Below are 20,752 nucleotides of genomic sequence, written 5' to 3'. Positions count from 1 at the left end.
ATTGCTCAATGAAATGCACATTATATTATCATGTTCCTTCGTCAAACAAAACACAATTTCGTTCATCATTGATAATATATGGTATAAACCGTGTTGCAATTAATTTATTAAATTAAAAAAAAGGATGCTTAGTTGAGGAAAATCCGTGGAAAAGACATTCTGCAGTTCATATTTTTCTAATCAAATGGTTGTAATAAGAAACGCTTATTTACATTTTAGATAAACTCAACAAGTGTAACAGCAGTGTGGAACAACTTACTTGCGATCGACACCGCAGGAAAACTGTTATTTTGAGACCCTTATCGGCTTGTTCATCTAACGAACCGGTACCATCGACCTCTCCGCAACAGACGAACGCGTTATGATGATCGATAATGGTTTTCGCAACGGCTTCGGCTGCGGATTGTTGCCAAAAACGTGTTGAACCGGGCACGCCAACTGGCAAACCGAGAGGATGATGGCACACATAACATACCCGGATCACGACTGGCAAGCCTTGGTCCACTGGCACTGGCAGGGCAGACGTTCCGCTACGGTTCAATAGCCCCCGCACATCTGATGCTGATAGTACCACGATTCGTCTTATCGCAAAGCGCTAGAGAAGGTCCGAGGAGTAGCGTGCTCTTGCACAGGTGCTACCATTCGCTGGGTTTCGGTTTGTCACCAATTAATACACACTCCGAAATGATTTTCGATACAATCAACAATCACGAACAGCGGTGGTCAGCAGTGGTGGTGATCCAACAACTCTGCGGTCGGTGCTGTCCATTAGCATTATTGGCAAATGAAACTGGGAAATGGGACAGAATGATGGTGTGATGCTCCGAGAAGAGCGACTCTGTGGGAAATGTGGCCATAGTCGCGCTGGTGTGGCTCCATCTCAACCATGCAAAAGTGCTTACGATCGACCTAAGTGTTTTTGTAACAAACCGTAATCAATAGTTATTTCCGTTAAATACTCTTAATACCTGTAATCGAGGATTTTTGGTCTGCAAATGCCCATTTTGGGGAAACTTTCGATCGAATAAATCGCTCCGTATTGCTGAAGGTGGCTCGAAAGGTAAACCGATTGCACAATTCCGGACTTATCGTGGTATCTTTCAGTATCTTCAGTACCCAATACGCGCCCTTCCCATCATGGAACATTGTTTCGCAATTATTATCGCACCCCTTTGCGTGGCTTTACGCGAAGTGTGATAACGCACTATCGACGATTCGCCAGAATTTTCCACGAAATAGAAAGTAAAATCCTAGCGCTGCAGCACCTGACCTTTATCAGTGACAAAGTGTCGCTGTGTAAGTGGTTGCTGGTCATGCTGCTGCTTTTATTAGCTGATGATGGTTACTCTTGCTAGAGTTTCGCAGAATGTCCATAAAAGCAACATCTTTAAAGATCTTTTACCAATCTTTCAAGATACAGAGATTGACTCACCCTGCGTACACATTGCCTGGAGCCTCTGGAAGCCTGGAGAATCTGGAGATAATGTATATGGTCCCAGAAAATTTCTGGGCGGAAAAATCTGTCATTTTCGTCTTGCGGTTCTTATCGTTTTCAGACCGGCCCTGTCAAACTGGTCTGCGGTGTATGCGAATTGACAGATGACGCCCAGATTCTGGACAGTGTGTACGCTAGACACAGAAAGAAACCGGCAGATTCTGGACTATGTGTACGCAGGGGAAGACTTATATATTGGATGGAATAGAAACATTTCAAAGAACTCGGTTGTGGAGATTAAAAATTAAGAAATGAATCAAATAGTGCTGTTTTAAACCATGTATGAGATTCTAAAATGTTGACCTAGTGGAAGTTACAATCGAGTACTGAGGTTTAAGCAAATCTAGAAGATTTGGACTTAAACCAAAGCAACATTTCTCAACAGAATGTCAAAAGGACGGAAAATGCTGCAGGTATGAAATGTTCTTGCCTATTCATACATTTGCAGAGGGTATCTAGTAGAAATAATTCAAATGAATCAAAACTGCAACCATCTCTTTTTTTACATTTTGAAAATCACAATCAATTAGCTCATCACGATACATCATTTGTACCTTTAAGCAGTCTTGAGCTACACGACATGTGTTGTGATTCCGGATTATAAATGAATCAAGCCTTACTGTTAGCCACTCAAGCGTAGCGCTGAATACCCTGTGAAAGAAGTCGTTCACTGCTTTTAAAAAGGCGGAAATACAGTGCGTTTTTGTTGCCTTCACTCCTACAGAGCGTCTGAGAGAATGATCGACATTTTGGTAGTTTGGCCTAGATTTTGGAACTTCCGCTTTTTGGTTCCCGAAAGAGAGCGTCCATACTGTGCTCCGTTTCGTTTCCTATTGTTTCTCTTTCTGGTGGTATTCGTTGCTGCTGCTGCTGGGTTGGGTGAGCTGGCCACAAGCCTATGGGAAACGGAAAGAGGATCTGACAAACGAAGAACGAAACTCATGGTGTGTCCTTGGTTTTGTCGTCCCGAAACCGAAATGTGCCAATCATCAAACTCTATTGCTGACAAAGTGTAGTGAGCAGCAGTCCAGAGTACAGTGAAACAACGGGGAAGCGATAGATAAGCACGCTTTTGGTCGCGCCAGTTCACGTCTCTTTCCTTCCATGCCAGGCCATATTATTATATGCTACGGGTCAGGTGCATGAATCACTGGTTTCACATTTGAGTGATTCACCGCAGCAACTGTGCTTCGACGTTATGATGCCTTGTTGTTTTGGTCCGGCACTTGTTGTGCCCTCCCCCCGAATGGTCAAGACGCGCACAGCTTGTACCGGTTCGTATGCTCGCGTTGTGTTGCTGTTTTCCAACAGCTCAAGTGAAACCCTGTCGATGGCGGCCAACTGAAGATTGGGTTCGGACTGTCGGGTGCCTTCTAGCGGGCACCGTTACACAACGTCGTACGCATCATCAGCGAGCGAGCGCACCTTTTCCGTTCGTTTTCTCTGCACCTCACCGCATTACACATTTGATGGCCGATGCCACAGCCACGGTGCGGTCCGGGTTTTTATCAGCTTGCCCAGGCTCTGCCGGCTAATGTTTCGATGTTTGGCCACCGCTCACGATCGATGGCCGCCTCCGAGGGGTGAGGATAGATGTCGGTGTGCTGTTCACTTTCGTTCGCGAATGTGTATTTCGCGGTTTCGCATGATTGTGCATCGCGATAAGGTTGCACATTGGTCGCTTTTTGCTTTCTGTTTTATTGCCAAGATGTGTTTACTTCATTTAGCAAATCTCTCCCATGGATAAAGGCACGTACTAACGCAGCACGGCCTCTCGCAGATACACGCGCAGTGTGGCGTTACTGGATGCCTTCCACCACCACCATCAACATCATCATCATCATCACTGAAGTTGATGTCACTGGCGTCTCGTCATCCGTTTTTTGTGGCTTCGATTATTTGATGCATTGCTGCATCGCTATCATCATAGCGTTGCACATACTTAGGCTCTTGCTATGCTGGCCCCGGGGGTGAGTTGAAGTGTAAGTTCCAATTGCCATTTTAGCATTTCACCATTTCACCATTTGCAAATCGATTTTACAGCACCGACAACGGGAGTGGCAACGAGAGAGGTTGGATTGATCCGGAGGCCATAAACTAGAAACGGATCCCATTCCCATTGGCTGACCGACCGGGGTCTGGGTCTCGGCGACATGCTTGGCTCGCTTGATGTGATACCGGCAAGTGGCAAGTTTGCTGCGTGTGTACGTGTTGCTATTCGTACGTGATATGGCGTACTGAAGCATGGCCCGCATGAGGAATCGGCCGTGTCCCCGATCACTTACTGCATGCCTGAACGAAACACATCACTGCGGACATTTCATTGAGGCGTACATTTTCATTTGCGGATCTAAAGTAGGTTTAGATCTTCTTCAAGTTTGTTATTCAAACTAAGAAACAATCGATCCGTCATTCTCTGCGACTGAGGTTTAACCTTCGTTTGCACACTCTGTCACACAAATTATGCTCCGGGATCTTGTGGTCACAACAACAGCACACATACACTGTGACGAACGGCGGATCCCTTTCTTAAGCTCAACGCGCCACGCTACGACCACAGCTGCCACTCGCCGGAAGCGAAAGTCTTTCTCCATCTTGTCTCGCACCCGTCCGCGGTCCGTCGGCTGCAGTGCAACCGATTGAATGCCACCGGACCATGATGTCGTCTGATGGTGATGGCGGCGGCAGTTGACATGAATCGGGCCTGCGCCTGTGTCTGTGCCCGCGATATGATTTCCCGTCTGCGTCTGCCCGGCACTACCATGATGCACCAGCCAGCAGCATTAAACCCTGCCAATGGTGCTGGAGCGGTAATGTAGGGTCTGCGTCGCAAACGCCATTGATTAGATAATAATGTGTAAATGCCCGAATGACGAATGGCAGCGGCGTAGTGTTGGTTGCCAGCCAGGAAGCAGCGTGCAAGCAACGTGGAAGCAACGAACCTCCCCGGCGGGCATTGAGCAACAATCACGCACGATTGCCACCAAGACGCAAGACCGCGAGAGCGCGACCAGCGTGCGCGTCCACTTTCTCCGCTGATGGGACGCTCCACGGATGGAGCGCGATAGTTTCGCGGTCAATTTTTAGCCAACGAAATTGTTGGTCATTACCGGAATCACGCAATCAGTTAACACTTCAGCTAAGGCTCGCTCGGTCGCTCGCCGTCAAAAGGTGTTCGCGGCCTGGCCATTCTACTGGCGATGGTTTGAAGATACCGCGTGGACAAACGCCGGTTTCCCACCGATCTCACAATGGCCACTAGTGCGGGGGCACTGTGTGGTTTATGTGCGACGGATGGGGACAGTTCCTGGTAGGGGGAGTATCAGAGGGAGTGTGGGACAGTAGAATGCGATTGTTTCATTCTTGCGCCAGTTAATGGACACCGCGCGAAACACGTGACCACCGCGCCGTAGCGTGATGTTTGTTTTGATGTTGAAAATGTTGTTCTTTGTGACACTGAGAATAGTCATTTGTTTGCTGTTTTTGCTGTCGGGTCATTTCGACAAACAAAATATGATTCCCTGTTGCGTCGTTCTGGGTTAAAATGGGAAGGAAATTGTCTCGAATCGCTAGGAAACTGCAACATGGTGAATGTGAAATGTGCATTCAGTTCAGTTGCATTCTACATAAACTATCGCGCCTATCAGTCCAGCACTGTGAGTGCGTCAACAGTTGCACGAGAACGTGAGTGGCCCCTGGGTCCCGGTTCAGCTCCGTGCATGATGCGGTCACTTCCGTTCGTATAAACCGAGTACACCGTAAGCACACTCGCTATTGTATGTGTGTCCAGTGGCCTCTGTGTCAGCACTCGCTCGGGGGTGACAATCTAATAACATAAACCCCATGGATCCGGAGGAGAATCATGGTGGTGCTGGTGACCGGCTGGCTGGCTGGCTGGCTGGCTGGCTGGTTCTGCACCGGATGCACCTTACGGTGGCCTTTCCATATCGGGGGCTGGGAACTACGCCATAGTGCGATGATAATATGTCACACACTTGCCGCTTCTTGTCTTGCATGAGTTTTGATCGCGGCGTTGTTTTTTCAATTATCGCTCGCCGTTGCCTCTCTACCAATGGCTGGCTGGGCCTGGTCCGGAGTCTCGAGCAGCAACAGCAGCACCAGACCTGTCGTACTTCCCGTCGCAAGATCCCGCGTGATCGCGCAAGATGGATAACAGCAGTCCAGCAACAACAGCAGCAGCAGCCGGTCCGCCAAAGTCCGGCTGACCTTACGTCTCGATAGCGAAACAAGGGTGGAGCGAATGTGAAGCAGCTCCAGTAGGGGAACCGAGTGATGGGGAACCGGTTTGTGGTCCAGACCGGATGGGGCAAAGGAGAGATCGCGAGAGAGAGAGGGAGTGGGGAAGAAGGTGGTTCGCTATTTTATGCTATTTGACTTGCTGGCTGCCTGCCTGCTGGTGTCCGTTTGATGTTGTGCCTCTCTCGCAGATCGCACCGCGTACGCGATCGTATGTATCGTTTTGTTTTTGTTCGCTGCTCATTGTCGTTGGTGGTTCGCTTCTCACGGCGGCCTCGGTTTGGATCCATCCTTCTCCTGCACAGCAGCGGGTTTGTGTGAGCGTCCGTCCCACACGCGCGAACCCGTTTACGCTCCCCCTTTCGTCGTTCGTCGAGGCCAGTCCTCGTCGCAGAATCCTCCGGCGATGGGCGCGAGATGTCATCATGCTCTCCTGTCGCGTTACCATTCTGCGCTGCCATTTTGTTTCTTCTTTCACTTGACTCTCGACGCCGCCGCGGCTTCGCACGATTACTCTTCGCTTCGCTGCTTTGTGCATGCACCGCTGGACCACGTCGATTTCCGTCCGTGACTGCTCCGGAGGTTGAACCGGATCTTGGCCGACATGTTTGGACGCTAATAATGATCGAATTGATTTGACGCGTCCCGTTGTCCTGTTGCTCAATGCGAAAAAAAGCGGTTCAGCATCTCTAGATGGATTCATTCTTTTGCCTTTAAGAACCTTCAAACACGAGCAGAACACGCTCATGTAGTGATTTGCAAATATTATCTTCAAACAACAAACACTGCGAAGAAGCGTGTGTAGGCTGCGTGTGGTTGTGGTATTGTTTTGTAATGGAAATCATCAGATTAATGTTAATTGTAACTCAGCATTCCCCCGTTCGTCTGCTGGTCGAGTCAAAGTAGTTTCCAACGCAATATGACTGCCACCAGCATTAAATGGACGAGTAGGAGGTAGGAGCAACAAGCGTACAGAGGGCGACAGTGGCAACGGTGGCAGACAAGAAAGAAACCAAATTTGTACAGTGACGGACAAAAGAAAGACAACTGTTTTCGGTTGAGTTCCAATTTATACAACAAATTGCTTACAAGAACAGTAATGTTGTGTAGTATTTGTTTATTATTGGGGTGAATACTTGGCAGCAACCAAAATAACTAAAAGGCACATCATGGAGGTCAGTTATTTGCTAGGAAGCACTTGGATTATCTCGGAACAGCAGAAGACAAATTAAAAAGAGAAGCATGGTCTAGTTGAATTAATCTAAATTGGAATTAATTTAGTTGGATTAATCAGGTCGGATCTGATGGAACACGTTAAAGAAAACGATTAGATATTCTGGTTTAGCAGACAATTTAGGACTGCCCTAAAACATACGTATCCAGAACCAGATTATCAGTAATATTATTGTTAGGAAATGCTTTTTCTGCTACGGTCTTGGTCCAATTGTTAAAAATAAGTTCAGTATGCAGAGATAATTGAAACAATTATGAGTTCAGTAATTGAAACAATTATGAGGATGTTAAACATGAAATCCCCGTTTCGATGGCAGTTTATGCATAACGACCATCTCATAGAAAAGAAAGGATGGGAAAGAGTCATGTTCTGGATGATTCATCAGACCAAAGCATGTGGTGTAAATTGAGTTGGTGAGCTTCAATATGCCCATGAAATCGAAACACATTACAATCAGGAAGCTGGGTACCAGATTCCCATAAACACTTATTTTCTTATCGCTTATTAGAAAGAGAAAAGTCATAAAGAATAACGTTTAATCTGAATATCTATTTCGATTAAAATCAAATCCCCTACTCTAGATATTTTGTCGCGGCATGTAATAACAATTCACTATAATCATCTAATTATATTCTTCTCCTGCTAAATAGCAAGCACTGAAATGGTTGCAGACTTATTTATCAAACAAATGATAAATATGCAAAGCAACTTCTTCAAGTGGTATTTTTGTTTCGTCCGTTACTGTATATGACCAGCGTGGTAGCGTTGAGTTTGCTGGCAGGTTACAATATCATTCCAATTCTCATGACTCAACGCACGTCATTGTAAAGCATTCATGCGATTGATAATGTTCCAACGCATATGCCTGTACCGCCTGGCCACTGCTCAAGGTCGGATGGCACTGCATGATCATAAGCCGATGCGGGTTCTTTGCTTCAGTAGAATGGCTTCAAAGTTGCAGTTTAGCAAAGGTCTGGAGCAGGTGAAGGGTCTTATTGAAGTGAATGTTAGCGGGTTGGATGCGTTCGTTGTCCTTTTTTCATTCTTTATCCCGAGATTCCTGATTTCTCCTCAACCTTTTTATTAAACTGGAAATTATTCGTCATTACAAAGGGAAGTGTTCAGGTTCATTTGTAGATTACTCATCGAACGAAAGCTTGAAGTTAACAGTAAACGTCGCATGGAGTCAAGTGGCTACTTCCGTTTGACGTCCGCGTACGACGGCGTCCGTGATCAAGAGTCGTTAGCTAACGATTTCCTGTTTCCAATAGTTTACACCTTCAACCTCGATGGACAGGGCGTTACCTATTAGATTTCAATTTAGTTTCTCGCCGTGTACGTTCCTGCCGGCAGTCGATTTACCGATTATCGGATGCTACGAAAGCACCACCAGCAGCAGCTGTTCTTGGATAACAGTCCACTAATCAGTCAGTCCTTTACTGCACGAACATTCGATTATGGTTCTCAGTCGGGGGGATGCCTTTCGTGTTTCGTTTCTCTCAGCGCAATTAGTGGGACTCGTAGTCTGGCACTAATTGTGTAGCCGTCGCACCGCGCAAAATCGATATCACGTCTAATGAAACGTAAACCGACGCCATCCGCCAGGAGAGTAGCGGATAAGTTGGGTCAATGCTTCTGCTTCTAATTCTAATGATTCTACATGCCTTTTTCTTGTTTTTTTTTTCTTTTTCCACAGGGAGACTGGTGGCTAGCGCGGAGTAAAAAGACACGACAGGAAGGCTACATTCCTTCAAACTACGTTGCCAAATTGAAATCCATCGAAGCGGAACCGTAAGTAATCCTTTACACCGAACGTTCGCAACTGTTCTCCGCCAGTTAAAGCCTCTCCACCTTGATGGTTGGTGCGTCTTTATGAACATGAGGGTTGTCTCGAAACTAGGTTAAGCGATTTGAAAAGTTAGGAGTGTAACAGATGGATGGCAGCCAATTGTGTCATATCGGACGAATGAAAACCATCCGGACCATCGAAAGCCGGGCGCCAAATAATAGTGCCACCACTACGAAGTCGTTATGAAATGTCCCAATTTCCCTTATCATCGGAGATAAAAGGCATCACCATCTCGAGAAGTGCATAACGATCGACGCACGTCCCACCAGGCGCTCCACCTTATGCTGTTTGGGAGACAATCGTAATTGATTGCTTTACAGCGACGATCGATGCTGTCGTGCTTTGGGGCTCCACCGCTCCACTGCGATATGTTGGTATGAATTATTCATCTGTTTAGTGCGGCCATTAATGTCACCTTCGAGTCGAAGCCAACGAATCGTGTCCATCTCGTTTTCTCGAGAGTATAGCGTGATCATCTGCCTAACGTGCGAGCCGGTGGCCCGACAATCGCTAATCGGAAATTTTAATTTTAATTTAAATCATTTATCAATCACGCTCTGATAACCCTAGTTGAGCCACCAGTCTGCGGCGCATTCAATGCACTGGGAGCTCCATCTTTAATATTTTTTCTAATTTCTTCGTAGTTCGAGCGTCATCATCAAATGTATTAATGATAGCGTGCGGCGTCCGTTAAGTTGCTTCATCTCACAATTGGGGCCTATACGAAGCGACGTCAACAGTGAACTCAAAATGTTCCCTGAACAACCACGGGACGGTGCTTTCCATTCCTGTGGAATGCAACCATTCCCTCGCTTGTACTCGGCCCGGGAATTCATCTGTGTTAATCATCATATGCGCCGTCAAACATAAATACAAACGACGCCGCTTGGAATGGTCTAGTTGTGATGATGAAAACCCTGAGCTGTGAGATCTGTGCAAGTGGGCCAACAACACTGACAGACGTGCAGCAAGGGACTTGGGCTACCGAAACGGAAAAACGGTCAGCATTATTCACATGCTTTGACGAAAGATGTGCAACCGACTGGAGCTTGGGAGCATCGCGCGGTGAGGGATTATCTCCGTCCGTGTCCGCTGAGGCGTAGGTTTTATCCCACTCCAAGGTTTACCGAAAAGCGGTGCGCCGCTTTGCTACTATCACCACACACGCTCGCTGTGTTTATCCACGATGCGGAATGAAAAATCATGCCACACCGCAGCACCGTGAGCGCAAAGGCATGAGTGATAATGAAGAAAAGATATGGAAACGGATCTTGGATCGGAGCAAAGAAAACAAAAAAAAACGAAATGAAAACTTTCAACAAACGGAAAAACCGACGAATGAGAGAGAAAGGAGGCCCACACGGACACGGGCACCGATACAAACATACCATGCCAGCTTCCAGCGGAGTATTTTCCACCCCGGTTGGTGGTGTGTGCACCACTAGCATCAAAACAAAATAAATATGTAACGAGGGAAACTCTTGTGTCTGGTTGATGAGGGAAGGTAGGACGCGTCGTGCTTACCTTAAGAAAAGTAGTCCAAAAGACGTGAAGATAAAAGTGAGAGAAGCATTTGAAGTTGTGAAAATACTTGCAATGGGTGGTACACTCGCCCGCACGATGGCCACCGTTGCAACAGCTGTTGTGCGCCACATTTCCCCTTGGTAGCGACCAACACAAAATGAAACTGAAATCTTCCGGAATCCGGTAGATTCAGAGCACAGGGTGGTGTGCAGCCTTTATCCGCCTTCTCTGGTGGATTGAAGATGCAAACTGTGCTCGATTGAACGAAGCAAAGTGTTCCCAACACCCCCTTTCTGGCACTTGCCACCAAGACGAGGTTGTGGGAGGAATTGTGCTGTGCGCTCCCATCCCGGCCATCCCCCGGCGTCCGGTTCGCCTTTTTGCCAGGGACAAAACACCGGCAAGACATTAGTTTGCATGAATAATTAAATTTTCGATTATATGCTAACGCCCTAGAGGATGCGAAAACGTTTCACACGATCGTCCAGTCGGCGGCCAGTCTGCGGTCGTTTTGTTTGAAATTAGTTTGCCGGCACGAGGCTGACATCCCTCCCTGTGGTGGACGTAACGATCACGATAAAGAATCTTGCGCGGTTGCATTTTCACATGAAATGTTCCGTCCTACTGTCTGAAGGGGGCGGTCTGTTAGTAATACCGCATGTAATTAGGTTGTTTGATGTGACAATGAGCGAAGGAAAAGGAGGTTTAAAGGGAACTACGAGACGCAACTGGTTACCCATCCATTATGATGCTCCTAGAATAGCGTAAAGCAATTTGAATCAATCTGCCACCCTTCAGTGCAATTGCTATTTGATTGGCAATTGTGATCTCATTACTTTCCAGCAGCAAAAAGTCACTAGGCGCCGCAGTAGTCCCACAAATTACTGGACCACACTTGCCATAATTTCGCTCTCAAGCGGTGGCCCACCAAATGTTTGCTTTTTGCCCGGTGTTTGTCCGTTTTGGAGCAGTTTTCTCTTGCTCGGGAGTCGGCTCTTTCGGCTAACGACCTGTGGAAAAGTGAAAATTACAATTTAAAGTAAAATTTCATTCCGTTCACCTTTCCTCTTCTCCTGCACGCGATGCGACGAGCGACGAGAGACGACTGGCCATTAGCCGTGGTGGTGGCGTGGACGAGAGCTCGTGAAAGGCGGCAGTGCAGCGAAAGCTCCATTCGCGCCGTTTGGCCAGCTTTCAGGAGCGTTTGGTCGCGGTCGGTGATCTGTGATATCAGATGCGCGATGGTCCAGTGATGTTAGTAAAAGGGAGTAGTGGGGAGATCATTGGAGCTCACTGCGGTACAACATAATTTAAGATGGAAGGAGGGTACATCGTCGCGGGGGTGCCTCTAGGTTCGTGATGCCTGGCGCATCGGATGCGTTCACTTTCGCCGCTCGTGAGTAAGTTTTCTCTTAATTCAATGTGCTCCCGCTTTAGAAGTGGTTGGAATGTTGGAATGGTGTCAGGTTGGCAGGAGGGTTTAGTTAACGGAAACTGAATGGTTCAGTAGCTGGTCCATGTGTAAATGTTTATTAGAACTCACCTCTGTCTTTGTAAGCTATTTTGTTGCAAAGAGCGAAGGTGACACCAAGCAAGCAGCATTGTTAATATACTCCAATGAAATGCAAACCAAGATGCCTCTGTTCTTGATCCAACGAACGACCATAGAGCATAGTTATGAACGGAGTGGTGGAATGGTGATGCGCGGAGTTACCATTGCGGAAATGCGAAGCCAGTGAGAAACCTATTTTTGAATTCCCTCATCCATTCTCTCGACACAGCCACACACCGCTCGCTACACGCGGTGTCTGCAACACGTGGTGATCGCTCGTTGCACTAGCTAACAATCGTGCCGGCGGCGGTACAGGTCTATGCCCGAAAATAGCTATCCTCTCATGTGCGAGTAGCGGCGGAGAGGAGGGAGGAGGAAACTCCGAGACAGAAAAAGATGTATGTTTATGCTCTCGCGGATGCGGCTCGTGTGCGCGGAAAGCCGGCGGTGCGTTGGAAATCGGATTGATACAGTTCCACGAATGGTGGGTACAGGAAATGAGTTCGATTTGTACCGATTTGACGTGGACATTGCTAAATGCTGAAGTGATTAATCCACACTCCACTGAGAGGGTAGAAACCGTTTGTAGCTCTTCTTTGGAATGTTTTTCCCACCTTTTTATCCCTCCCGCGCGTTTGTGATTTTTAGTGAATTTTCTTCGATACTCTTCCGTATCCGGCACAATATGCAACACGCAATAAGGCCGCAAGCTAAAAAGTATTAACGGTGTGAATTTATGCGTACGTTGTTACTGAAAACGGTGTTGTTTGTTTGGTTTCATGTCTTTTGCGTTTGGTAGCACTTGTTCTTATGCATATTTTGCAGAATAAGCAATTTTATCAAATTGTAATCAACATCATTTTTAATTGTTTAATAATTTAATTAGTTTTGTGTAGATAAAGAAACATTTTTTTCTTTGTTACCACAAAAGTCCTACGGAAAGTAATTATATTTTGTTTTTAAATAACCAAAGATATTACAAAAACAGTCGTTAAAGGAACGAAAAGCACACAAAAAAAGTTTATCCACCCTCATGTATTTCATTCTATGGTATTGTACAATTTTTACTCCACAATAATCAAAAAACCATTTTTTCTCTTAGTTTCAACGATGCATTTCAGTTGGTTTAATCCCAAAGACATCTTTTGAGGCTTATTTTTTGGTTTTATCGTCAAAAATAATGGAGTTATGCACCTAAGAAGCGTGAAGAAACGTGCTTTTCTTACCTTGCCTGACTGTTTTTGTAATATCTACAAAGATATTTTTAATATTTTTGAACAATTTAAGTTAATATTTTTGAACAATTTAAAAAGCATAATAAAGAAGAATACAAATCAAAACTATTGATATATGGTACACATGTTTGGGCTGAGGGTTTCCATGAAAAATCAGCCCAAATCTATGTTTCTTGCAAGGGGTGGATAACCTTTTTTTGCATACTGTAATAGCTAAGAAAAACCTTTTTTGATGTACTACTTTAATCACAAAATAGTTCCTTGTAACTGTGACGTATACGACGCACAAACTAGTTCACGGTCCTTTTAGCTTCTGTGCGAAAATCCGTCCTCCTCCATTTGATCGACTCGTTAGATACATAAGATATGGCACCTATTAGCGCCCAAAATGACCCAATGTGTCACCTGTCCGAGGACCGGTTTAATGAAATGGGTCAAAACAGCATCGACACGCACTGATTGAATGCTCACCTCGACTGCATCCTGTGAACCGGTGAACCGTATCCAGCCGGCTTCCAGGAAAGCAAAACCACAAAAATCTTTACCATGCTTAAAAAGCACATAAACAGCATAAACCAAAGCCACAGTTCCGTTCGCGACTTCCGCCTCGAATTATCTGTGTCGCTTTGTCTCGCGAGTCGCGTTTTATGAACATTTATAGCATACGCGCACAACTCTTTTCTGCACCCACCACCTGGTTGCTAATGGCAAATTTAATGTTTGGTGTGTAGTAGCTCGCTTTTGCACAACCTGCTTCCTTTCCTCGAACTCCTCCTCGGATAGGTTTGGTGGAGGTGGTGGTATGGTCCACTGAGCATAAGGCCCATGTTGCAGATTCGGTGGAAGCGGTTTTCAGCCAACGGAGCGACTCCGCTTCTACTATGCGAGTTCTAGTGTAGACTTGTTAGTATGCTGGCGAAGGATGGCGCCAACCGTGTGTACAGTTGCCGAAATGAAGCCTGGTTTGGGTCACTGCGCCATATCGCGCGCGCATCGATGCCGCCATTAATATTGCCTACTGGCCTCCTCTTGGCACGTCCTTCGTGCTCAACCAGTTGGAAAGCGGAAAACTAAGATACATGTGCACGATTGTTAGGTAATGCCGTGCAATCGCACAGTCCACCTACGCCCGTGGCTGCTCGTTGCGAATGTGTGTTGTTCGTTCGTTATTAAACTAATGTTATGAGATTCATCGTTCATCATTTCAGTCGTCTAGTTGGCGGGATGTTTCATAAATTATCAAAACGTACCCCGGGGAGAAAGCCTTTATTTTCCCTCCCGTCCTTCGGCGGCGGAAATCGAGAAATAACGGCCGACTCAAATCGTCGAGCACCTACTCGAAACTATCGAGCATTCGAGCAGTTAAAAATCGAGCAGATCGTTCGCATGTTTCGAGCAGATCAGTCGACATTTCGACATTTTCGTCGACTTCTTTTGTCGGCCGGTAGTAGTAAGTTACTAAGTACTTATTACCGGGAATGAAAGAAGATCATCGTTAATGCTTCATCAGAATAATAAGGATATCAATTAATCTGTTCCGGGCGATCACTAAAGATGATCACTAAAGTTGACCGTCCCGACCTTAACAAAAAGTATGATTTCTCTGGCTCTCATCCTCTGCAGCCAACCTCGCTTCTTCTTCGTTTGATCATGTTGATAATCCTCGCGACATCAGCGAGTTGCTGATTCATACCCGCGGTTGGAGTTTCTCGAATGCGTAAGAAAGTACCGAAAGCGAACAGTCGATGTGGGAAATCCCAACAACTTGGTCGATCCGGTTAACTATCGTTCCGAGTAGAGTTCGCACTGATTCCCGCCGTAGCTGTTTCGTTAATGATTCCGACTAGCAATCTCGTTCACATCTAGAACATTTGGCTATGTAAATGAGATAAAGCGTAAGCGTTGTTCGTGGAATTGACCCTGGGGAGGAGTGACCGCAATTCAACAGACCCCCTGCTGGCTACAAAGATAAAATGTTCACATAACACTCAATCCTTTGCTTTTCCCTCATTGAATCATCAGCTGTCATAACCGACGGATTGCCTGAGCGAATACCGTTAAGAGAGACCCTGGCGGTCACTTCACTGCCAAGGACACGCCTGCCCTTTCAGGGCGTGTGGTGTAATGGCGAAACGATTCCGAAGATTGCCACTAAGCCGGCAGTGCTCGGGGTGCCCACAATCCTTCGACATCCTCGGACCTTGGTTAACCTTCAGGCAGCGTCTGTTTGGTTGGTGTGCACGTGAATCGGGCGCCCCCGGCGTCCATTCGTCCCTGAAGTCGGTCAACTGGTCAGTTCAATCAGCGGCGTGACCCGGCGCTCATCGGCTGACAGCCCAGTTGGGTGATTGGAGAATGTGGTCAAAATGGGGTTTTCCCATTTGTGTGTTTCTGTGACGATGATGACGATGATGATTCGAAGAACTCTCAAGGTGCAGCATCTCCTGGCCATGTACACGTTACGAGCTTTATGTTTATTGGCTTATCGGCTTGTCATTCAATACGGATTGGTTTGTTCGCCGAACGAACCGGAAGGAATGGTACTAATCGCTATATGTTAATCGCTCTCAGGAGTCAATGAAGCTTTTAAAATTCTATTCTGTGTTTGGTGCTGTTCCCTTGAAACAGAGCCATTTCGTCCTTCTAATGATGGATGTCATAAGGCGTACCTTCCATTTTTAATGCCTTCGATGGTGTTCTTTTATCAAATCTTTCGTCACTTCTGTGTGTACATTTGCACGTGAGGCAAGCATCTTTCTAGCGTCGACAGGGTTTGTTTTGAATTTTTGGGGTTTTGGGCAACATATATGCTGCTCGCGTAGCGTGCATTTGTCAGCACACCAGGCCTCGTCGCACCATACTGTCAGGGTCATGTTTTGTTTGCTGCTCGGCCAATCAATCGATCGCGCCCGGTTGTTTGACCCTAAACCTCCGTTACATACTCAACACTATGCTACGTGCCGTGCCGTGCCGTCCGTCGATGTCCTTTAGGTTTGGATTCTGGTTTTATTTATTATGTTTCTTCATAAACACACCTGGCAACCGTATGCTGTATGCTAACGATCAATGAACGGTCAAATGCGGCCAGGGCATCGAGTTCCGGTATAGCTTCGCGGCTGAGTACGTTGTTGCTGGGCGGAATTCTCTAGACGGGCGATCTCTCGTTCAACAGATTCGATTAGTTCCGGACTCACATTCCTGGCGGTGGTGACTGCACGACGTTTCGTTTTCGTTCCTTCTCCGATTGCTTCAACCTTCCGCACGGAGGAGCTGTTCTTGACAATGCGACGTGCAGCAACGTGAATAACACTCGTCTCATCCCCGTAAGTGATCCCCCGGCTGGTTGCACGTTTTGGTATTCACGCTCCCCACCGTAAGGGAACGGTGAGGTGGTTCTCTCCGGAACGTGGCAATCGATAATTTGTTGTTTGCTTTGCCCTCAGTATGCTCAACGTATTCGTCTGCGAAAAGCGATGTGCCGAGGCGGCAGCGTGCCGCGGAATCTCTTCTCGGGATGTTTCAATTCGGGTTTATTGTTGTTGACCACAATGAATGTCTTGATTTGGCGCATTTCTCGTGTGATTTGTATTTGATTTTAGCCTCATGTTCTCTGGGAAGCGTTGTAGACATTCGTTTTTCTAAAGACTCTGTTTTCGCTTGATCCTGCTGTGGCTTGACGCCATTTCGCCGTTGCACATGCTACACGAATCCTAGAATTGGCTGCGCCACAATCGATTCTTATTGTATAAATCGAATCGATGTTCGATTCAGAAGCGCTTAGAAGTAGCGAAAATAATAAAAAAGGATAACACGAATGGAACAACTTGTGAGAGGGAGGCCTTCCCGCAGAAAACCCAGACAAAGGCCTTTGACCTGCTTCTGCCAATGTGCCGCGTGCCCTGTCTACGGGCGTCGTCGTGCCCATGTCTTTCCGTTTCGTGGAGGTTCACTGTCCAAAAAACCGACCAAACAACCGATCGATTCGGCAACATTAACGGTACTATCTTTCGTCGATGCTTTCGATCAACTTTTCGCGAGGTCGCCAGAAGTGGTATCTCGTTGCTGTTGCGAGAGAGAGACCCAATACAAATTTACGTGTTCTTGTTTTTTGTTTTTGCTTTTCTGTTCCAACGCTTCTCAGCCCAACATAATGGAACATGGCCGTCCAAAGCTGTAGCTGCAGCGCTGCTGGATTGGGGTTATGGTGTGGTACGTTTGCAGTCTGTTATTATGATTTGCCATTTTGTTAGAAGCGACATATTGCGTGACAGTGCAGTTTCGTGGAAACTTCTTAAACAAAAGTCTCAAACATCGATTGATATTGGTAAAAAAGTTCGCCATGTTGCACAGTTTATCATTTCCTTTACCAACAAAGTTATGTTTCAGAATGCCGTTTTCCTTTGCATCGATTAAACTGACTAGTCCCGGTATGTTTTCTACGCTTATCACCCAACCCCTACACAGTTTGCACCATTCGCCCATTTCCGTGCTAGCTAACTATTCATTTATGCCGCATGACATTGAGAGCAACATGTGTGAGCACTAGCTAATCGTCATGAGTGAATTAAAATGTTTTCTAAAACACACACAGCACATCTCCGAGGCGAGTATGCACGTAAATTATCATAAATAGAAGCGTTGCGTTGGCGCCCAAACGCTGGCGCAATATAAAAAACAATATTTTCGCTTCCGTCCGTAATCGTTCACCTTCGACGTAGCTTTTAATTAATTCGAAGACCATTTTGTCCTCGCGACAGCTAGCTACCAGCGACATTTTGTAACTACCGATCAGGTACCATGAAACCTTCTGTACACAGTAGTTACCGATCGAATGTAAAATGTGAATTGGATGTCGCCGATGCTAACGGATCCATACCGTTTAATATGTGTTTAGTCGATTTGAAAGGCTTACGACAACATTTCAAATTTATATGCATTCTAATAGGTCTGCCGATACCGCCAGCATTGCATGCTAGAAATCAATTTATACGAAATACTGACCATTCCGTCGATATTACGGATGGATGTATGTCGAGCATCGAGTGAAGAATGTTTTAATTTGAAATGCTTATGTCCGCTGGCCTTTTTCCGCTTCCGTATATGCTACCGGTGGCGTAGTGTCAGTGGGCCCGTGTCGGCGAGTGCTTTCAATTTGCTGCACAAATCATCTCCACGGCTCGGCCAAGTCGGCCATCCCCCCCCAGTTAGCTTCGTTGCATACTTTGCATGCCGTCATGTGCATCGTCCACCGAGCACCCGCGGGTGGGGGGAACTGAAAATCGATAAGTGAATTGCACTGCGCGGCGGCGTATGTGTGCGTATGACCTCGAGGAAAGGATGATGGAGGCACGATGGTGGTGTCCCGGCTACGCTAGGCTAGACAACGAATTTATGTCGTGCACAGACGGCTATCGATCGTAACCCGATAACCGAGCACACCGGAGGTACCTGGCTTTCTGGACTCCGCCGTGGCGCCGTGCTCATCGTATTTATTGAGTTCGATTAAAGTGCAATATCTTCTCCTTGGCATCGCGCTACATCTCTCCAGCGCCTGGATGGACTTCCCCGGCGTGCAGGCGCCAGTAAAACGGGAGCGGAATAGGAAGAGGAAAAAGGCTGTCGCCCGGCTTCGTAGACAGCCGTCCAGCCGTCGCTGCTAACCAGCTTGAGCAAGAACTCGAAAGTGTCATCCGGCGCGTGAAAAAAGAAACATTTTAATTGAAATCAATTCCTTGGCAACAGCGCGGCTGTGGCCGGGAATGAATGCTTGCCAGCTTCCTCGCGCCAGGAATCGGTCGGGTCGGGTCCGTCGGAAAGCGCAAATTGTTCCGATTAATTGCTTTAGCACCACCAACAGGGACGCCAGCTTGTTACGGTGTTGGCATGTGGCTTTTGATTGTAAGGACGCGCCGCTGTGTTTAATGCATTGTGCACAGCATGGAAGCATAACTTTCCTTCTCCTAGAGTAGTATTGCATTGAGTTCTACCATTTTTGCTCTGAAACGTCTAGTTCGTTCGGAACGTGATTTGTCTTTCCAACGATTGTAGCTTCATCATTCAAAATCCATTGCATGGTGTACTGTACCGTGTGAGGGAAAAAGTTGGAAAATTCCCCTCCCCATCCAGAGAGCGGGGTATGGCTGTCAGTTGTTGAGCCTTCGGAACGGCGTGTTCCATTTACTCTCCGGTAGCGCGCGCTCTCTGGCACTTTATTTTCTGCTTCACATGACTGCGAAACCTGAATGCATTGGTGAGGGGCATCCCTTTTGCACTTGATTGCCGTGGTTTTGCGATTCGATGCGACCGAACGATGCCACGGTGAACGGTATGGAAAGTGCTGGTATATTCATGCCAACCATAATTGCTACCGAGCATAAAGGAAACAAAATAATACGGGCGGTAGGAATCTGGAAAGGGCCCGGAATGGGGAGGAATAAGCACTCCAAAGTTCCTTCCACTGCCAATAATCTAACGATGTCATTACACCGGAGCCATCGTACCACCGGCTGTACCACCTCCGAAGAAGGAGAACTCTTGTCGGTCGTGAAAGTGAACGTTGGAAAATATGGTGTTCGGCTTTTCGTTCTGTTCCTCGAGAATATCCTCGCAGTAGCACCTGCCCCCAACAGGGGAGAGTTCGGAAGCGCTGGTACGCGTTGCCACCGACGCTATTTTCCAGACAGCAAAGGCAAAGACCTTTACCTGCTGGTTTACCTGCACAAGGAGGAAGGGTGGATGTTTTCCCCTCGCCTTTTTCCATCAACTTTTATATCATTCCCCCGTGAGATTCCGGCAAAGCACGTGCTCTTCTGTGCCAACGAGGAAAGAGGAGGGTCCTCATTATTCATTTTTCTTCCGACGCTTGAATAGCGCGTCCTTTGCCATCGCTACGAAGGATATCACTCGAGCCAGTCTCTGCGTGGTGAGTGTATTGAGTCAGTGAATGATGCCAACGCGGTTTTTTTTCTTCTGCCGGTTCTTCTGCTTGGAGCTTCCCTCCCGTGGGTGATTTATTTTCATTTCTGTCACGTATGTGTTTCTGCTGCTGATTTAAAGGTTCAACACTGACTCTTTAAAAGCTAGCTTCCATCACATGTTCATGCCAAAGGGTCTCTGTTACGGTGAGAATATTCAAGAGCCGGAGAGAGACTTTGCATAATATTGTAGGATTATCCGGGCTTGATAAGGTTCATGGGTATGAAGTTTTCAGTTAATGAACTTGATCCATTCTTAAAAGTTAATGAATTTTCGCGGAAAAATCCCATGAAACCGTCCCATAAACTGGAGCCTTGTGTATTGATCAAGCTCGAGATTAGCGACTACGAGAAGTCAATGTGGTCCTCAGAGAGGGTCTTACTGTCTGTCGGTTTTCTACATGACTAATCAATTCCGTTACGGCACTATCAAGATTACTAGGCAATAATCGATCAAGAGACGATTGCATAAGCTGGTAACCGACGAATGACCTCTCAGTTATGCAACATTCGTAAACTTCTCCCCTAACGACAAATTATCGCCCGTCAGCAAATCTCAACGCGGCGCGCGCGTCCACCAGCTTCATTCTAATCTCTGTTGTTGCCGCGTTTTTGAAAAGTTTCTGTAAAAA

At 46.7% G+C, this 20,752-nt stretch overlaps 1 protein-coding gene across 1 annotated transcript in view; it reads left to right on the top strand.

The window, feature by feature from the left end:
* The window catches only part of LOC126578606 (tyrosine-protein kinase Src42A), a 73,617-nt gene that overhangs the window by 2,600 nt on the left and 50,265 nt on the right, over positions 1-20,752 (top strand). Inside the window, exon 2 of the mRNA XM_050241362.1 lies at positions 8,683-8,777. Within this exon, the coding sequence (XP_050097319.1) occupies positions 8,683-8,777 (95 nt within the window). The remainder of the gene's footprint in view (positions 1-8,682; positions 8,778-20,752) is intronic.

This window comes from Anopheles aquasalis, chromosome 3 (assembly GCF_943734665.1).
Source record: "Anopheles aquasalis chromosome 3, idAnoAquaMG_Q_19, whole genome shotgun sequence".
In the NCBI taxonomy this organism is placed as follows: Eukaryota; Metazoa; Arthropoda; class Insecta; order Diptera; family Culicidae; genus Anopheles; species Anopheles aquasalis.
The sequence above is the reverse complement of the archived record's forward strand: the minus strand, read 5'-3'. Positions and strand labels throughout refer to the sequence as shown.